This window comes from Corapipo altera, unplaced genomic scaffold, assembly GCF_003945725.1.
Source record: "Corapipo altera isolate COAL_440 unplaced genomic scaffold, ASM394572v1 0, whole genome shotgun sequence".
NCBI lineage: Eukaryota > Metazoa > Chordata > Aves > Passeriformes > Pipridae > Corapipo > Corapipo altera.
Window position 1 is genome coordinate 35,054,615 of NW_020884872.1, and position 21,054 is coordinate 35,075,668.

At 38.7% G+C, this 21,054-nt stretch overlaps 1 protein-coding gene across 1 annotated transcript; it reads left to right on the forward strand.

The window, feature by feature from the left end:
- Positions 1-489: 489 nt before the first annotated feature.
- XG (Xg glycoprotein (Xg blood group)) lies at positions 490-20,708 on the forward strand. The gene is made up of 9 exons (XM_027648346.1): positions 490-550; positions 10,910-10,951; positions 11,266-11,322; positions 14,512-14,547; positions 17,051-17,116; positions 17,994-18,050; positions 18,690-18,728; positions 19,008-19,127; positions 20,276-20,708. Exons 1-9 carry the CDS (start codon positions 490-492, stop codon positions 20,290-20,292), a joined length of 495 nt encoding a protein of 164 aa, XP_027504147.1. The 3' UTR covers positions 20,293-20,708.
- Positions 20,709-21,054: the final 346 nt, after the last annotated feature.

The window sequence follows — 21,054 nt, forward strand, 5'->3', positions numbered from 1 at the left end:
GAGTATGTCTGAGTGATTCTTTCAAGCGCACTTCAGAGAAAGATGGTCTCCTCTTACAAGCTACTTGAGCTCTCACAGCACCACACCCTGCTTTGAAGGCAAGGATGTCAAACAGGTTGGTTTTCCCCTGCGGGGAGGAGGTGGACTCGGAGCATTCTGGCTCCCTCCTCATTGGGTGCTGCCATTGCTTCCCCCGCTCTCCATGCTTCCTGCCTGGGTAATAAATAGATTTCTTGGAGCACAGTTCACACCTCAGGTGCTGCTCACAGCTTGGCACTAGCAGGGTTGTTTGCTTTTTTTACTTGTCTTGTACGCAAACAGGTTTTCAGGGACTTCTCTCTGTTCTGCGTTGCTTGGATGTGATGGTGAGAGACCTCTTTGGGCAGAGGCGCTGATTCTAAGCGTGTCCCTCAAACCTTAGCAGTGCCATTGCAACATCATCACTGGGAAAAAAACAAGCGGTACAATCAAGGCACTGCATAGAAGAGCATGGAGAAATTCAGAAGTATTTTTCTTTTGTGCTTTGGCTTCCTTCTAGTCCATGTAAGAGGTAAGTGACCTTTGCCTTGGCTTATTTCTAGAGCATGATTATTAAAAATGAAAAAAAAAAAATCAAAACCTTAAACTCCAACCCCTAAAACAAATATATTTGTTTATTTGGAAATGCTTGCTGCCTTTTGTTTGTTTGTTGCTACCAATTCATGAGAAGCATTCAAGAGTGTTTACATAAGTACTTCTGCAGTTTCTAAAGAGATATATATCTCTTGGATGATTGCTCATAATAGCCATGCTAGTTGGAGTTTCTTCTTTATAATATCTTATTTTCTCTATTATGTTGCTCCCATAAAATTATTCACAAGCTTAGACTTGAGTATAAACTTTTTAAATGGAAGCGGTAAAATGAGAGCTTCCAGAGGAACTTAAGAGTTTCCAAAGAGATCCTTAGTAGAATACTGACTTCATGTTTTAAAGCTTTTCTTGGTTATTGATACCTTGAAACATAGTTTTTTTGTAAAAACAAATTCTTATTCAGTTTAAAGATTCTCATGCTTTTGTATTGGTGCATATGGTTAAATAATTATAAATTAATAATTGATTAACCTTAGTCCATGCATTCAGCACACAAGCATACATTTTTTCATGCAGGATTAGGTAAGAATTGAATACGTTTTATATACGTTTTTTTGATGAACAAATAGCAGTCAGGAAAATGGAACCCTTTCATACTTAGTCATTTAACTATATTCAAACACAAGGTCTTTTAGCAAAACATTCTGTTTAACTTTTTTGATGTCAAACCAAATAGGATCATCCTTGTGTGCACTTGTCGTATGGTGTACTCGTAACCTTTTCTTTTTTGTGTATTAGCATTACTTCAGAAACTTGTAGTGCAGTGTTTGGCTGCAGGAAGAAATCTATCATTGATCACTAGTTCCAAAATAGCTACTGCTGCTGCTGATCCTCCCACCACCCCTGATTGAAATGGAGTCCCTAGGAGACCTTGCAGTGATGAGCAGGGAAAACACTTTGCTTTAACTTAGTGCAATATTTTGATTTTAACAAATGAGAAATTATTTAGAGGTCTACAGCAAGTAACATTGCATAGAAAGAGCAGAGCAGTAGGACTGTGCTGACCTGCATGTAGCATGAGCGTGTTGTGACCAGTGATGATTCACGCAGTCTCTCATCTCTGGCATGCAGATTTTCTTGTTCTGGAGGACTGTCTTATGTTGAGTATTTCTGTTCAAACAATCTGAGCATGAGCAAGCCAATTTCCATATACTCTACCATTTTAATTATAAGGGTAGTCAGCCTAATCATTCTTGATTTATGCATGTCTTAATTTAGAGCCTGTTCAGGCCCTGCTTTGGGGGAGAAGTCATTGCTGAAAGTTGCTGTGGGCTTTGGGCACAGTCTTATGACTCTGGAAACTATTTAATCCACTTTGATGAGCAAAATTAGTTGTTTTAATCTATAGCAACAGACACTGAATTTCATCATCAAAGTATTCATCATGTTTCAGGGAACCACTTCTCAGTCCCAATCAAGACATGATATGAGAAAGGCTTGGCCATGCTGGTAAAAAGCTGGTCTAAGTCCTCATGATAGAAATGTCTGTGGCATTATTCCCCTTTTTATATTGCAGCTTAATTCTTTTCTAAGCTGTAACCATCTGTGATAACTTCTAGAAACTACTGGGCCACCACAGTCAGACCAGATGATGTTATTCTTCTCATTTAGCACTTCCTTTATGTCTGGCTATCTTCAGTTGGCTACATTGCCTTGATGGACACATCTCAACAGAAGCATGGCATAAAAAAGGACCATATTACACAAGGAAAATGAGACCCGATACAGTTCAGAAACTTACATGCTCAGTGCAGTCTTCCATTTTAAGCTACTTTGGCTTTTGTAATTTCCAAGCCTAGGTAGGTTACATGAAGGCTCCCATGTAAGTTGAGCTGTAGCAACTAATTGTCTGAATGGCTTTTGCCCCAATCCAAATGAAACCTTCCGCTGGAGTCCATCCCACATCAGTTACTGAGGCTGGGCTGACATGTGGTAATCCAGCTTGGGCTGTTTCTACATTGCCCACTTAGGCTGTGCTGAGACACAACTAAGTTAGGTTCCTAGCCCCCCAGTAACTGAGATCATGCACTTGTTGGAAACATAATGTGGGTCTTATTTGGACCATAAACCTGTGTGCACACCTGCAGTGGGGAAGCAGTGCAACCTGAGGGCTCTCTCCTTTATGGACCTGGAAAGCAGGTGAGACTCTCACTCAGACCTGACTGTCCAGAAAGCTCCTCAGGTTCCCAATATAGACATAATCTATATATCCATGGTCTTTAAGGTCAGCTGATAGATCACGTGTTTACTTAGTAACAAGGACAGTGAAAAGATTGATGATGTCTGAGATGCCTTAAGTTTGCTCCATCAGGTATGGAATGCTACACAGGTAAAGGGAACAGCATTTATTGCTAGCCAGTAAGCCACATACCGCTGTTCAGCTAAGGCTTACAAAGTTTTTGACTCAAAATTAATTGTATTCTTGATTAATTAGCTGGGCACTTTATGGGGAGAAAATTACAGACCTCTTTGGATTTGAGACACTATGTGACTTAGTTCTATGAATAATGTAGTTTTCACTTGAGTTAAGAGGCAGAATAGAAGAGGTGAAAAACACAGTCCTGTTTTTCTTACTACTCCATCTCGCTCCAGTCCTCACTGTCGTTCTGTGTGAGGTGCCTGTGCACATGCTGAAGCACTCACGGGAGCGAGGGCAGGAAAGTATCAGACAACAGATTCTCTCCTGCTGACCTCCAAAACTATTTCACTCCCAATACCAGAACGGCTATTATCTGTAGGGATGTCAGTGTTATCATTCAAGGGTGTGATTGCAGTGAGATAAATTGACATCCCTGAACTGGTTGAAATAGTAACTGAAACACTAATGGCAGAGTTGTTGTGACATCAGAGCTTGAGAAGAGAAAAAAAATGGGATAGTTACTCAACTTCTCAGATTCACTTTTCAAACATTGCTGCCACATTGCAAGCCTGGCAGCAGTGCCCAACCTACCTGTTTTCAGTATGTATTTTAACTCATTTGCATCAGCAATTGTCAATCCCTTTCTGTCCCATGATGGTAATTAAAAAAACAAATGTCAGAATTCTTTCAAGATTAGAAATCAATAAAAATAGGCCCTTAAGAGAAGGGAGGTTCAGATTGTCTTGATTAGTCTTCCTTCATTTCCACAGGCTGACGTCTATGAATGTTATGGGAAAATACTCTCTAAAAGCTGATCTGTAGCACAGTATCTCATGAAGGCAAACACCATCTCGGATGATAGAAAGGACTTGGATGAAAATATGAAAATATAACAGTCCCACTTCCATTGAATAAGCTTTGTCTGTCATCAATAGATTTTTAATTCCCGAGGAATTTATGTAGGAAGTAAAATCACAGCAATATACTTTTAAAGGGCAGCAATGCTCCATATTAAATGAAAACAAAGGCCAGAGTAGGCACTAAGATTAGCAGAAAAATTAAAGCAAAGTCCTTCCTTACATCCCAGGTCTCCTTCCTTACATCTCAGGTCTTACAACACCAGTGGTGAAGGAACCAGGAGCATACACTCCACATCAGGAACAGTCCTGAGTTAACAGCAACAAAGCCCCCAGGATCACAATCTCTATTGCATCAAAACTGCAGCTCCATCTTGCAGACTACCATCTGCAAGGAGCAGAAGTTGAGATATGAGCCAGATATTTCTATTCGCAAATGTCTTACAGACCATTTTGTTTCCTGAGTGCAATGGTAAAAGAAAGAAACTGGCTCTTTGTTCATAAATCCAACCAAGATATTCACAACATTTTGTATGACCATGACAAGGCTCTTCATTTCAGTTCTCTGTGGAAGACTAAGCTGTCAGATCCTCTTCGAAGTCTCTTGCTTCAGAAATTCAGATAAAAACTGATGCTCCATCACCCTCTGTCCAGGGTTATTCTGAGAGGCTTCTCTGTGCACTGTGGTGGCACGTGCAGAGGCTTCTTCAGCCCTGAGAAGGGAGTCTAATTGTATTTCTCATTTACTCTGTAGACACTTTGTTGCTGAACAGACCTGCTTGCTTACGTCCAGCAAATCTTTCCAGCATCATTCTTTTCTGGAAAACATGTTCTTAATGGCATGAAAGAGAGAAGAGGCAGGCCTTGCTTTATTGCTGTCTTGCATCATAAACACACAAGGAAAGAATCTGATCATCCACTTCAATTTGGCAATATTACTAACCCCTTTGGAAGTAATATAGATATTTATGCTAATGGGCTACTGTGACTTCAGGGGGCACAGAATTCCTGAAACAAATTCAACTTGATGTTAAGTTACAGGATAGCACTACTGAGATCTGTGCTACCCCTGCTGAAGATCTAGAGGTATTTTGCATGTGTTTTACCAGTGTACTTGGTATGTCCAGAGCAAAGTGAATATCATAGAGCTAGAAGATTTTCTTTCCTGTTTGATGAGACCATGCTGCACAGAGCTAAAGCAATGCTGCCACTCTTGCTTTATTAGCCCATCTAAGTTGCTGGTAATTATTTAAATGTGTTCTTGTTTGAATAAGTGAGACAGTCCTTTTAATTTCCCTTGAATTCAAACTACAGCCAGAAGTGGCCTAGCTAAAAACATGAAGCCAATAATCAGGCCACATGTTGTGGTCTATATACTGGATCTTAGGTCTTAATTATAGATTTTAAAGCATACTCATTTTCCACCCCAGCATCGAGGAGTTGTAGTGGCAATCATTGTTTATGAAACTAAAGGGTCATGAAGGAAAAACAAGCTACAGTAACCTCATCAGGAAATATGGATCATAAGGGTATTACATGAAAGAAATAGTTCCTGCTAATTGAGATTTTGTCCACAGTGTCCACTCTGGGGTGTAAACTTTAATGTTCTCTCAAAACTTTTCTTAAATGAGTAATTTCCTTTAAACAAACATAATTGCTTCCTGAATAAAGTTGGATCAATAAAAGGGTGTGTTCTGAATCATATGCATGGGAAAATCCATCCCATTTTCTCATTACAGAGGAAATAGGTCTCATGATTTTATTATAATCAGAAATGGTCTGTGCAAAGAATAACTTACTATTTTAGCTAAAAAGTACATAAAATGGGTCTCATGAGTGATTTTGGTAACATATTGTTCCCTTTTAGAAAATTTTTGTTCTCATTTTTTTGAGTCATTCACTTCTTCCCCAGTCTCTGCCAGCTTCATAATGTTTTAAGCTCATTGTATTCACAAAACAATTCTTATTTAATTACACCGAAGAAATCATACTTGTTCATGTCTTTAAATACTGTAAAATAAGCTTTTTTTCCCTTTCTATCTAGCTCACAATTTGAAGTTAGTTGCTTCTAATTTATTTGTAGCACAGGTAATACCATACCAATCATATGACTGCTAGTAATGCACTCAAAACCAATTAATTTAATCATAATAATTTAATAATATTAATAACAAAATTATTTATCTAACACACATATGCATCTATGCATTTGAGATGTATGTATAAACACATAAAAATACATTTTCTCATGGATCTTAGCTTCATTTTTAATACTACACTGTACATATTAAAAGCCTGAGAAGTTAATTTCATTTGTCACATAACCAGATTCTCACTTAGCAATATTCATGCTGTCTTATTTAAATATGCATCATTTTAAGGACCACAAGCTGTGCTTGTATGGATTCAGTGCAGGACTGAGCCTACTTAGGGAAATTAGAAATTGCAGAGTGATGTCATGGTAGCTTTCTGTCAGAAAACTTCTGACCACAGTCGTAATGATGGACTGGTAACACTCACCTGCAGAATCCAACCTTGTTCCTTGTAAATCCTCCTTAAAAGCTGTGGGACCTCAGACCCTTGTGATCAAACAGCTACATAGTTAAAGGGTGATGGATCCATCTAACAATTAGGTAACAAATTAAATCATAGACAAAAGACACTCCTGTCTGCATTTTAGCTACTGGATATTTGTGTCACATTTTCAGGAAACTAATATGGGCCAAAGCTTGCGAACATTAAATGCACATGTGCCTGAGGACTTTGCAGGGGACTGACTGCCTTGGCAGGGTAAGGTGACTTCAGCTCCATGGTGCTTCAGCAGGATGTGTCTTATATTCAAGGGAAATTACTTAAAACTGTCTTAGTATCTCTGTGGCAAACAGCAACCGCAACAGTCTCCATACCACCAGCCTTCCACATATGATATTACAAAGGTTAGGCTGGGTCTACACTTCATTTTTTTACTGGCACAGCTACAGGTCTTGGGTGGGAATGAGGGAGTTACATCCCAAATAAAATTGTCAGTGCTAGCAAAAGTCCTGCTGTTATTATAGTTCATTGTGTTTGAGCAGCTAGCATAAACATAATTAAAATAGGTCCTTTCTCAATACAATCCATATATCCATCTGGAAGGCTTGCCTTCTTAGCTTTGCATTTTCTCATTTGCAGATAAGGACTGTTTTGCGGTGTTAGGCAATGCTTATAAGCATTTTTTCAGATTCTCTGTTATGAGTCATTGAGGACCACCCAGTAAAAACCAGTATTACAGTAATTTTATTTCTTTGTCAAAACATGGATACTCCCAGAAGAAAGGTTAGAAGTTATGCCAAGAAATAGCATACTAGCCCAAAGTAGTAATAACAGAAATAACTCTGTTACCTCCTGCATAGCTAAATATCTTCATAACTATTCAGGTCTCATAACTTTTTTCAACCAACAAAACAAACAGCAAGAAGCATAAACAAAAACCCCAATCAAATAAAAACCCCAAAGGCACAAAGCTGTTTTCACCCCACTAAAATGTCTTTCATTCTCATTTTCATGAGTATATTTCTAGCTGTTTCTGTTATGGAAGCTGATCCAAAAAAAAGGGTTATTTTTATATGTGGAAAATGAATTTCTTTCAGTCTGTTTATTCTGTGGAGAAGCTTCAGTAATTTATTTACCTTGTCATTTATCTTCAAAGTTCTCTGAAGTGACTGCAGTTCTTATTGACCTAAATATTCCAAGTCTCTAATGTGGTTTTGTTTTTAGATGCACCCTTTTGTGAATGAAGTCTGGGCTGTTCAGCTATTTAACCATCTGTTATCCTCCAAAATTAGATTCTTAAAATGTCTAGGTACAGTCTCAGAAGTAGTAATGAGCATTTAAAATTCTGCTCCACAAAGTCCTAGTCCTTGTGGTCATTTGATCCTATTATCAGAGGAAGTTGGGATGGAAGTCTAAACCATCTTTTGGTTTATTGTAATATCACTTATAATGCTGCACAGATGTCCACATACAAACTGCCCATCTGTCAAGGTTTATATTTACACAGCTAAAGAGATTTCAGTGTGGATTCCTGTCTTCCTCCCAAGCAGTCATTCTGTGTTGGTGTCTGTTTCTTTTTATTGCTAGATTTATTGTCAGAAATAATTTTTAAAATATCAATCTGAAAAATTTCTCTTCTTAAAATTGATTTAGCGTTCTTCTATTTCTCCCTTGCAGTCTCAAAACAACTCCTTTTGCCTTTTCCCAGGTTTTTGATGACAGAACAGACATACAATAGGAGAGGGAAATGTTGTTGTTGTCCAGTAGAAGGGCAGATGTTAGTAACTGTTTCAGTCTGTTGTTTTGCTTTAGTTCTCAAGCAATTGAAAGCATCTGCATCATCTTGCTTGAATTCTTATTAGAGTCCACCTCCTATTTTTATTTTTTTCTAACTTCAAAGAAATATAGTACCTGAAGTTTTCCAGTCTTCCTTCATGAGATGATTTTGTCACATTCTCTTTGCAATATTAGGACCTCAGTAGTTGCTTTCCATATTGTTAGTTCCTGCGTGTCAGGACCTGTAACGAAGCTGGTTTTGCCAAGAGCTATTCTTGGTTTTGCCAAGAGCTATTACAAAATTATTTCCGATGACTCATGTTCTGATTATGGTTACAAAATTATTTCTGGTGGCTCAGTCCAATGTGAAATGGTTTTAGCCCTGACAACAGCATCCTGTGGCAGTGGGGCTCAGGTCAGACAGCCTCCTCCAGCACTCAGGATGTTGATCAAGTGAGGATTTAACCAGAGGACAAAATCAAAGGACAGTCAAATTTAAGTTGCTTATACTCCTGGCACTGAAGAAATGCTTCATAAACATATAATTTGACCATATAAGTCAAGGCAATGCCAGGATGTCAGCCTGCTGGTAGTGGCCTGCATCAAGATCAAATGGTTCTGTGGCTGGGGAGCAGCATGGTGTGACAGCCCATGGACAGGGACTCAAGGCCAATAAAAGCTGGTTGTGCACTCAGGGCTCTGGCAGGGAATATATTCTGATGAAGCAACTTATCTATTTTATGTATTTATATATTTAATGGGTTCATACTTAAAAAACAACCTGTCAGTGTCTTACAATATAGCTTTAGTAGTGGCTTTAAACTGAAAGAGAGTAGGTTTGAATTAGATTTTAGGAACACTTTTTTTTTTTTTTACTGTAGGGGTCATGATGTGCCAGAACATGTTGCCCGCAGAAGCTGTGATGCCCCATCCCTGGAAGGTTGGATGGGTCCCTGAGCAACGTGGTCTAATGGGAGTTGTCCCTGCCCATGGCAGGGAGAGTTGGAACTAGATGGTCTTTAAGGTGCTTTCCAACCCAAGTCATTCTATAAATTCCATTAATATTATCCACCTAAAGACCCCATCCAATGGTTACTGGACTCGGCAAGGTTAGTGGCCAGGGCACCAGAAGGAGAGGTGGCAGGATAAGGTGACACACTGAGAACAGATCAAATTATAAGAGATAAAATGCTACTCTAATAATATTAGTGGGAAAACCTTATGCTGTTACCTATTTTTCCTTACCAAACATGGGTTCTTCATAATATTTTGTAGGGACAGATTTGCTTTAGAAGCCATTTGCTACTTTGCATTCCAACCTTGCTTTATCTCTTCTGTCAGACCCCAGCTATAATTAAGTTCACAGATTCACATTAAAATAATCACGGGAATCAAAACATTTCTACTTTATGCTCCTGTGCTGACTGTTATTTGAGGATCACACAGTGTTTCACCACTGATAATTAATCTTTCTGGGAGCTCTTTGACACAACAAGAGCTATTATTCAGGAACAGTGATTAATGAAAAGAATGCCATGAAGATGTACAGCACCTGTCAAGATCAGGGAGCTGAGCTGAAGCCAGAGCACAGTTGCGCTGAAGAACCTCTGACAGCCTCTCTCTGTTGCTCAGTTTCCCCACTTGAACAACAATGCCTTTCTTGCTGTGAAGTGTTCAAGACTTATCAAGAAAAACACTTCAATGAAGAGTTTGGTATTAAGCTTTTTAGATGGGAAAATAAACAGATGCAGAACAAGAGCATCTTGAGGCTTACTCGATAGAGCACAGTAATACTTTTCTGTTTAGGGAAGTCATGACATGTCAAGACTTTTTGTCAGTTTGTGCCAGCTGATCTTGTATTTGGAATGCAAACACAAGGATGATGCAGTTTCAGCCTGGATGAAAACTAATGGATACATATTCTGCAAAGAGGTGTTTCTTGAACACTGTGTATTAAAAGGAAAGTGGCAGATTGTAGAGTTGAAAGTAAAACTCACATGAATAACTGTGTGTGTTCTGTTCAAAGTTGTCTGCTTCAGTTTATATATTTTAAACATTTTCGAGTTTTATTTACCTGCTAATTTCAAAAGTCAGGGTGCTAATTGCCCTGCTTTGACATTTAAAGACATTATGGTCACCTAACACAGAACAGGAAGGATTTTTTTTTCTCACTTCTCAGACTTTTTAACGTACAGGGAAACTAAATTAAGTAAACACATCTTAATATCTTTTACTTCTGGCCCATGTCACAAGAAGAATTAAAAAAAGAAAATTGATTTGTGTTACAAGTGATCACAGGTTTGCCAGTAAAGCTGCTCTCTGAAGCTGTGCTAGTAAAATAATAATGAAGATATTAAAAATTCTCACCTAATGATTTTGGTTTGCAAGTACCACACTGAATGCTATTTTCAGCTGTCTCCTGGCAATAGTCCTGTGCCCTATAACAGGCAACCTGTGTTCTTCAAAGGCATGTTTGCACAGCAGATGAATATAGATAACATGAGAGAGCAGCTTCTCCTTGCACTACCCGAACAAATAACTTCTTTGAATTAAATGAGCCCATCTCTCACAGTCATTCAGGACTGCACAGCACGGGGATGACAGCTGACAGCTTGTTCTGTGCCTGCTCCAGTTTGGATGGGGGGTTTTTTGCCTCTTACTGGTGTTCTGGCTCTGTACAGAGCCCTCAGGTCTGGAGGTCATGGAAACCTGTCCACTGACTTAGTGTCTCTTTTTTTTGTCACATTCCTTATAGGTCAAGGCGATTTTGATTTAGCTGATGCCCTTGATCACCCAGGTATGTAAATCTCACGTCCTTATTTTACTATGGCATTTACACCCATAATAAATCTTAAGTCTTTTTCATTGAGGAATGGAATATGAAGTGGCTACCACTTAAGTTAAAGAGATACAGAACTAGAAAATGCTAGATTTCAATGTTTCTGTCATAAAATGAAAGACTTCTTTAAAATAAACAAACAAAAAATGGCTTTGAAAACACATCCCTTCATTTTTAGCTTCTGCTGTGATAAACAGCTGTCTAGATTTGCAGATATCTGCTCTTGTTAAGTTGAAGCTTATTGTTTATTGGTGTGTCGTTGTGTCCACCAGATGACATAATTACAAGGAAGCCTACGGTGATCAGAAGACCCACAAGGCCTGTGCTGAGTGAGTAATAATGGGTCACAAAGCTGATTTTGTATATGTAAGAAACTGTCTCATGAGATTCTTGATAATTTTTGCTACTGTACTTTAGCTGAGATTATTTAAATTATAGCTGTCTTCTTTATATAAAGTAAGTGGTTTTTTCACAGTTACCATTTACAAGTCTTTACCACTTCCAATAAGGCTTTACAGCCTAACTGGCCAGTGATATTTGAATTGGAAAATGCTGGATAACATTAACCCACACAACAGCTTTCGGTCTTTTTCTGGATAAACAGTGCAGTAAGACTTGCGATACACAAAAGCAGTTATATTTTCCACACAACAAAAGGCTTGCTCTTTGAACAAACAGGGGCAGCATTTTGTGAATGTGGTAGCTACTGGATCCTTTAGTAGTTGCATTCTTCCTTCCCACTTCATTTGGCCAAGAAAATCTGTGTTTGGCCTATATTAGAAGTCTCTGTCTATTTTAAAATACTGCACTAATTGTGGATTTGATCTCATCCTAATGTGAACATTTCAAGTAAGTTACCTGAATTGTGCCTAAAATACTCTGTCCTTGGTCACATTTAAAGGTAGCTTAGGTATTCCAATATCTGCACTGAAGCTGCCTCAGTCAGGTGAAATGAATTTGATTTTTAAGGACTCAGAAATCTGTTTGAGATGTGACTGCCAAATGATTTGAATCCACTGCACTAATTCTTGAGAAGGAAGAACTCCACATTTTACAGACCATTCGGAATCTCTTTCAGCACTGGAGAGGTTTGCAGAGAGTTTTAAAAAGCCCAAGCCCACAGTGTTAAAAATCAATTATTGGATTTGGAAAGTGCAGAAAAATGAAACAATAGTATGTTTCAGCATCTGCCTAATGATTCATCTTAATGTCAGGGTTGCCTCTATGTCTCGTTCAGTCAATACCATTGAGAGGTGAGGCTGGCTGAGATTTTTGGTCAGTTGAGGCCAATTACTACACAGGCCATGTCCTCTGGGCATCCCACACATTTCTGCCTGAGCTGAAGCTCTCCAGTAGGTACCTTCCTAGTGCAACAAAATTCATCACAAAATTTAACAGAAGGTAACATTTATTTACAAAATCTCAAAATAACTTGATTTTACCCGCTCACATTCATCCTGCATTTGATTTAATTAAGCCATATCCTCAAACCCATGTGCTCATGAGCACCGAGGTATATGTGCTTAGGTGGTCTGGTGAGCATCATGTGCAATATGGGACAAGATATGCTAGCTATTGAGCTCTTATCCTGTCTCTGAGGTTCTTCGTGATCAGGAATGACGAGCTTGTTTATGTACAGATCTTTTATATCCTTTAGGAGAAATCAGGTATTATGGAGAGGTTCTTTTGCCTCATAATATTTTTTACTTCATTGTCTCTGAACCCTATGCCAGGTTGCTGCCCACTATCTGGTTTTGCTTGTTTGGAATACACAGACTATGTCCAAGTCTTATTTTCTGGATGGATGATCAGGAAAAGTAGTGATATGCTGCAACCTTTGGTGTAGAAATTCTTTCTGCTTTTCCTCTGCTGACAAGTCATCTGTACTGTCATCTTATCAGAACATAGGCCAGCTGGTTTTGACAGAAACAACATATTCCTCAGTTTTATGGAGGGAATAGTGACCTTTATTGTCTCTTCTTTTAACACTTTGCTGATTTTTATGGTCCCTACAGACATGTGCATTTCCATTTGTATTTCATTCATATCACCCTTAGCATTTATGCAACAAATCTCTGCATGAACCCTCCAGAACAGAACCCTAAATTTTACATGAATTCTTCATATCAATAATAAATTGAATCCAGTTTTCAATTTATTCCTTCTCTCAGTGTTACTATTTGACAGGTAAAGGTATTTTTGAAATGCAACTCTCTTCTGGCCAGACACAGGGAGGATCAACACCTGACAAGAACAAACCAAATTATGTAGAATGAATTTGATCACTTTCCTGCCAGATTTCTTGTGACACCAAAACATTTCTGAGTTGCCACACAAATGAGACTAGATAACTAGATATTGTGCAAAAGCAGCTTCTCACTCCTGCTGGATATAAAGAACACAAGAAGGCAGATTTCTGGGTGGTGATTTGGGAATTCTAACACAATTATAATGAAAAATATATTTATTTAATTGAGAGTCTATCGAATTGTCTGTGGCAATAAGCACTGGTGTCAAAATTAAGTTAGGTTTTGCTGTCCCATTTCTTCTGATTTATTGTAGCATTCCACATTTATAAGTGTAAAGAAAGGGATTCTTGGAGTTATGGCATCCATCTAATGTATTTTTCTCAGAACTCGCCATCATTCCATATACACCTTAAAATATCACCCACACACTCATATCCACATCCGTATGTTGGAAACAGAGTTCCTCTTTTTGCATCTGCAGCTCATAGACAAGTTGTTTATTGGATGGAAAATTCCATCCCAGGTACAGCGAGACACATGTACAGTGATGGGGCAATGGTTGCAGCCTGTTGATTTTCTGTGTAACATGCACATGCAGACATTTAAGTCTATTTTAAAACCTTTCTAGCTCAGGCAGAGAAAAACTAGGCTATCACTCAACCTCAGACAGGTGCATTGGAATGCCTGATTCAAAATTTTTATGTCACCATGACCCTTACATAGATTAGTTGATTCAATCTCTCTCTTCAAGTAGGTTTATTTCTTCCTAGTATTTGTTCTTGAAATGGGTATTCAGTTTTTGGAGTTCAATAAATTACACTTACACCAAACATACATATACCAGTTTTAACCACAGACATAGGTGTTGACAATTTAGCATATTTAAAAAATAGATACAGCACAACATATTTTAAAAATAGGTTTATTATGTTAACATAGCAAATTTTATTTGTGTGCTTGCAGATATATTAGAGGTATTGATCTTGATTCAACTATAAGATTTATTTTGACATCATTTACAGAAGAAAAAAACTCTTTGTATTTTGAGTAGAAAATACTGTATCATTTGTCAATTAGTGTGCAGAAACTACTAGATTCTATTAGAGTTTTAAAGAAAAGTGTAATAGCTTAGGTAAGTTTTTGGGACTAACCTGAAAAAGGTGCTTGTCAAACATTCAGTTGCACATGTTCTATTAAAACTAACATTTCATTTCCCACAAGAGTTGTGTCTAACTCACTTTTCTGCATCTTCCTCCAATTCATTTTTAGACAATGATCTACATTTAGGAGATGCTCTTGGTGGGGGTAAGTACTCTCTTCTTTCCTCAAATACAATGTTGGCATTTTTTGTAGTCTTTTTCTCAACTCTGCCTAATTTGTGAAAAGAGATTGCAATACTGTGGGAGGAGCTATGGTAATGAGAGTCATTCCAGCTCCTGTACATGCAGCCCTTCTGCCCAAGGCCATCATGCAGAGTGGGGACAGCATCTGGTTGCCAGCTACCTAAGAGCTTCAAGACTGGCCTACCTGCATGAACTGAAGTCAGCTGTGGCTTACATTACCATGATAGACCACCCCAGGAATGGCTGGGGGTGGGGAGCTTGGCCCATTCGGTTGGGATGGTTCAGGAAGGTGTCCTCTGACAGAAGTTTGAAGACAACAGGTGATGGCTGTAGTTTCTTCAGCTACCAAAAATGAATCTGCCTAAGATTAGGAATCAGAGGTAACAGTGGATGGAGAGGTTTGAGCTTCTTGTAACTCTAGTGATGGCAAATTAGAAATTCAGGAAGGAATGTTTCAGAGATGAGCACTGCTGATACAGCTTAAGCTTGAAGAAGTCCAACTGTTGTAATATGCTGTTAACTGCCAGGTATTTCTGTAACACCCAGACCTGACCTAGGAAGTATTCACAGTACTGTACAGAAGCATATAAATTCTTGGCTTTAGGAATTTTTACACCACTTGTTTAGTGTGTTTAGAGATATACCAAGGATGTGAAGTACTCTAGATAGGTTCTTGTACACTCAAATTATCCAAAATGCAAGTAGTATTGAATCAAAGCCTAAGGTTCCGCTTGAATCACAGTCACACAAAGGAAAAATTACTTCTTAGCCCATCGCACAGAACTTGCCTCAGTGGTCTGGTTTAGTAGTTTCGATCTTAGAGAATGACACCTTTTATATTGTGTTTTCCCATTTCCAGGTTCCCCAGTGGCACTTCATGCCTGTGGTTTATTAGTCCACACATTCCGAAGATTAATTTTATTAATAATTCCCATGTGTATATTGTCATTTATTCCTGCCCATACTAATTGTTTAATTCCTGCAAGTTATTAATGAGTACTGTTATGAGAGGATGGGTTCAGTATATTGAGTAAATTATCAATTAATAGCTTAAGTATCTTCAATAAACCCAGTGTTTTCACTCTGAGGATGGCAAATGATGTTTCCCTTGTTTTTTATTTCTTTGTTCCATTTACAGCTCAGGTTCTTAATTGACATTCATACATGGTATAATGAGGTTAGGGATATGTATCTCATTATCAGTATTTCTGAATACATTATTTTTCATTAGCTGTGACATGGAATATGTCTTTTTATCCTTAGAGAAGGCTGAATAAGTGCAGGAACACAACAGAAATGAAAAATGGGATTGGTAGTTTTCAGCTTTTGTGCCATAGTGAGTCTTAGTTCATTACACAGAGAGCTGAAACAGAGCAAGTCCCTTCTTCCATTGAATATAATTCATTGGACGAAGTCTGATTCAGCAAAGTTTTAAGACTTTACCTAAAATCCATTAGCTGTAGGCTATACTCACAAGAAGTTTAGCACAGATCTAAATAATTTGCTGAATCTGAACCTTAATGCTACTTAGAAACAGAAGCATACTATTTAGCAGCTAGGCAAGAGAAAACATGTTGAAAGGGCATCTGGCATGTTTGGAAGGTGAAAGAAAGATTTAAGGAGGGGGAGAGAAAGTTCTATTTATTTCTGTGACCTAATTTTGATTTAGTCAGAGCTAAATTCTCTGTCTGGCTATGAGAACAGTTAAATATGTGACTGAACTGGTTGAAGAAAGAATTGCAAGAGAGGACATACTCTACATACGCAGAGCAACAGCCCTGGACATTAAATTTTGCAGGTTTTGACCTGAGTGACCTCTTGCTACTCCAGCACTGTATGTGCAGTTTGGAAACTGCTATGAGTCAGATCTCCTGCTCTAGCCAATGCATCTCTTTCCAATACTATGGCAAATGCTAGCACAAAGTCCTAAAAAAAAATGAAGCTGAAGTCTGAGTTCATTTTGCAGAGTTCAAGAGCAGAAATTTCATCATGCATTAGATAAATTCAGCATCTGTTAGGTGAAACTAATCTGCAGATTTTATTAATACCTGCTGATGGCACATACATGACCTGTTACCTCTGGCCCAGCCTGGAACACCAGCTTCTTTGTCAGCTCTGCAAAACTGAACCACTGACACTCAACTAACACATTGTATCTCCGAGCTGTCAGCATTAAACAGCATTAGCACTTGCCAGAAATACATTAAATATTTTCCTTCAACATTTTCATGAATTCTTCTCATGTTTTAATTTAGAAAACATTCCCCGTTCACTCCCAAATCAGTTTTAGTAGCTAGCTATTTGTTGATATAATGCTTAAGTAGTTTTAACTAGTGACAAGGTCCTTTTCTTAATTCGCTGGAGGACAAATTAGAAATAGGTAGAAAATCTCAAATTATCATACTTTTTATTTAAAGTTCCCAGTTTTGCCCATTCAACCATCTAACAATATTAATTATCAATAGGTGACATCTCAAGAAAACCTCTATACCCACCTCTTCCACCACGACCAGGAAGTTATAGTAATTCTGGTAAGAATATTTTCTCCTAAGAAAATCTAGCCCTATGAACTGTTCAGAGCAGATATTTTTAAGACTTTACTCTCTTATTTCTTTATTAATAGCTTTTATCATCCTTTCCCATCATCTCCCTTTTTAATGACTGTTCCAGTCTTTGGAAAGATTTTCTGAGCTTTAGTGTTGGTACCATAAAGATTTTCTGTCTGCCCAAAATGTGAGATACTGGCTTCTAAGTGGCATGAGACTAACACTTTGTTTACATTTTTGTTTTGGGCGTGTATACACTGCACTATGAGATGGTTCAAATTTGACATCTAGCCACAGGATGTGGATAAGTCTGTGTTCAAATCTGTACTGAGATGTACATCTGAGATGGCTCTGGGGCATCCAGCTAGTGGGACTGAGGAGAGGGATGTAAACCTGTATTGTTTTGAGTGTGATCCCGGACATCCACTTAAATAAAATGAAATCGGCACATCTATCCTGGCTACCACCATGTATCCTGTATTTACTTCTAGTATGACTGTAGTGGTGAGCCATGGGCATGTCCTTCTGGAGTCTTTCTTAGAAAGGACCCATTGACTTTCTGCTTCAGGAACCACTGGAATTCGAGATGTCAATATTATATAAGGATATGTGCTACTGAGAGCCCAAGTCCACATATCCCACAGGTGGAGAACAGGTACCAACAGTGTTAGTGCTTCAGCTTTCAGGTGAATTTGGGTAGGTGACCATTCAGTGCAAGACAACCCAAATACTGTGTCGAAGTTGGGATTTCAGAGGTCTCTCATGCTTCCCTAGAACATTAAAAAAGGAGTGGACAAGGGAACTGGAGGGGTTACATTGATTGGATAATTTTGCAACCAGAATCTTAATCTTCATCTTGCAGGAGGTTTTGATGACTCAGATCTCCTTGATGGGAAGCCTTTACCACCGGTTATAACAGGTAGCATTTCCCAATTCCCCTTGCATCTTCTTCCTAACACTTGTACATCAGAGCTGTTTGGTTTTGCTTTAGTGGTAATCTGTTTGTCTCTGAGGGACATTTTTATTTAGATTAGCTATTCTTCACCAAAAAACATGGTTATGAGCCTGAAGCTAAAACTTGAAACATACTCCTAAACATTTTGTAGCATTCTGGCACATGGCAGAACCCTGCCGGATTTATCCCTTTGAATTCAGCTAGGACAGTCCCAAAGCAAGGGGTTTCTGCCCAGAACTGAAAGCAGATGCACCAGATCTTGACTTAAATTACAGATAAGTCATCTGATTGTCTGGTAGCACAGAATAGCCAGAGCATACTGGCCTCCCACTCCCTGTGAAATCAGTTTGATGCAGACTGCTAGGTATGACACTTCTATTAGATGATAATATTCTTCTCCAAAAATGAAGTCTCAGGAGGATGAAGTTACTCCTCCAGTCAGCACAGCTGTCAGTGAGGACTAAATGGGAGCTCCTCTTTGCGGTCCTGTCAAGCTGCACCTTTTGCCCTCTTATACAAAATCATACTTTGCTGAGCAAAAGGCTGAGTTCTCAAAACAAGTTGACAAACATTTCTTTGATGAAACTTCACCCTCTATTCCAGGAGAAGAGGAGCATCATTTCAATCATGGAGGAAACACAGGTATAGAGTAAATCATTTATTCTACAATTCATTTCTGATCATCATGATATAGAAAAACAATGTTAGCCTTATAAAAGTAGCATATATACTAAATTAGGCTTTAAGACAACATTTTCACACCAGCTGTAATGTAACATAATTTCTATTCATCTGCTTAATTCTATTGTTTCACCAAACAGTTCTCACAGTTTGGTAAAAGCATACTTTAGTAGACAGTATGCTTAAGTCAAACTATTTCAATGCCTCTGAAATAAAAGCCAAACCTTTCTTTTTCCACAGATTCAGGATTAATAGCTGGAGTTACATCGCCTGTAATTTCTGCCTTTGTAATATTGGTTGTTGGATCGATAGCAGCCTACTCTGCTTACAAGAATAAGAGACTTTGTTTCAAACCACGTGGTAAGACCAAATCAGTTTCCCACTGATTTAGTTCTCAAGTAGATGGGAATTTGATAAACAATTTGAGTGGGGGCAGAAACAGGGCAGGAATAAAGGCATTTAAAAATCTTGTCCTAATGAGCCTCATTGGTCTCTAAGACACACTGGTAATTAATATTCTTCATCAAGGAGAAGCCATAACATGCCCAGAAGATGGATATACATCACTTTGTGAAGGAAATTACAGGGTGTGAGGTCAATGCCACCACAGAAGTGCCTGACTGTTGTGGCTCTGCATGTGGAAAACAGCCTGGTTGCCTCAGATCAGCCTCCCCAGGGGTACCCCATGTACCCTCTGGCCAGGACCCGCATTTTCACTCTGGTCTGGATAGGCTTCCTGCCCCAGGCTGTACCACATCCCCACACACCTGTCCCAGCCTTGAGTCCAGGTGGCTGGCTGGGTGTCCTGGCTTGGCCTGTGGCCTGACTAGTTGCCTTGTCTTCACCTGATGATGGCTGGCCCAGTTGCCATCACCACTGCTCTGTGCACACCCACCACCAGGGAGGCAACAGCCTGGGCCATGCGCTGGCTGCCCTTGGCTCGTGGTTCTGTGGGAACAGCCTGGGCCTGGCCCTTTGCTGTCATAGAGGGCAATTTAAATCTCTAATTCACATTATATGTTCTCTAATGAAACTAATAGCTAAGAAATAAGTGGAATGCAGGAGAAGCTTCACAGGCATTTCTAAGAGATCTGTGTAATCCCCTGGCACTTCAGGAAGTCTAGGAGTACCGTGGCAGGCTCCAGGGCAGCTGCTGCTGCTTAGGCACTGTGGGAAGGCTTGGGCAGGGTTACATAGGGGAAATCCAGCTGTAATATAGCCCTGGACGCCCTGGAAGAGGCTGGTCAGGGCTGTGAAGGCTGTTTATGCCCTCAGGGTCCCTAAAGTCACTCATTTTCCCTCCGTTTCTATGGCCAGAATGTGACTAAAGCATCAGGTCAGTGATCCCACAGCCCTCTAGAAATGGGGAGTGAGACAAATGGGGAGGGCTGTCCATGTGTCTCTGGGGATACAAGGTTCTACCTGTTGTCTCAAGCAAAAAATACTCTGAAAAGCTGGCAAAGAGCATCCACAGTGGAAATACTGAATGTTCAATCTTAATTTTTCAGGTGGGGCTGCAGTGTAAACCACTGAAGGAAGAGTTGCCCTCTGATCACAGGCTCCTTTGGTTGGTGACATTCTACTGTGCTGTTCTGACAAAAAAAAAATCTTCTTCTAATGAATGTTTTGTCGAGACTGCTTTCTCTAACTTGATGTCACTTTTGTGCCTTGAGCTTCATGTCATCAAAGATATGCTTAAAACATTGAGGGATTGTATTGCACTATCTCATGTGCATTTATAAAGGTTGGTTATGGATTTTGACTCAGAAATTATTTTAAACAATAAAGAAATCAAGTGCATTATAAGCTAAAAATGGAAAGTTTTGGGTTTGTCAGCATTTGAGTTATCGAACAAATTTCTTTTTCTCTTTTCAAAATTACCCAAAACAGAATCCCTCTGATAGAATAGGAAAAAGGAGTTTGCCATTTTCATTCATGCATGTTGGGTTTCTTCAGTATATTTCTGTAATATTTATAATATTTAAGGAAAACTTATAGTTGTCTAAAGGATTAAAAATTTTACTGCCTTTACTTTGTATTTATGTCTGAATTTTAGCAAAGTGAAAGGAAGGATAGGTAGAAAATTCATTCTTAATTTTATAATAAATTGAAAAAAATATGTATATTGACAAACCACTTTAAAAAATAAAAATAAGAGAAATACATGCTGATTTTATTTCTGTATTTATTTATTTAATTACTTAATTACTGAAATGGTGTTTAGCTTTTCTCAGGAACTAGAATTTCACATTAATTTAGTTTCTCTTTTTGAAAACTTAGGCCTTGC

Coding starts and splice junctions, on each gene's coding strand:
- XG (XM_027648346.1), top strand. CDS start 490: ATGGAGAAATTCAGAAGTATTTTTCTTTTGTGCTTTGGCTTCCTTCTA. Junction 551..10,909: donor CCTTCTAGTCCATGTAAGAG/GTAAGTGACCTT, acceptor CATTCCTTATAG/GTCAAGGCGATTTTGATTTA. Junction 14,548..17,050: donor AGGAGATGCTCTTGGTGGGG/GTAAGTACTCTC, acceptor AATTATCAATAG/GTGACATCTCAAGAAAACCT.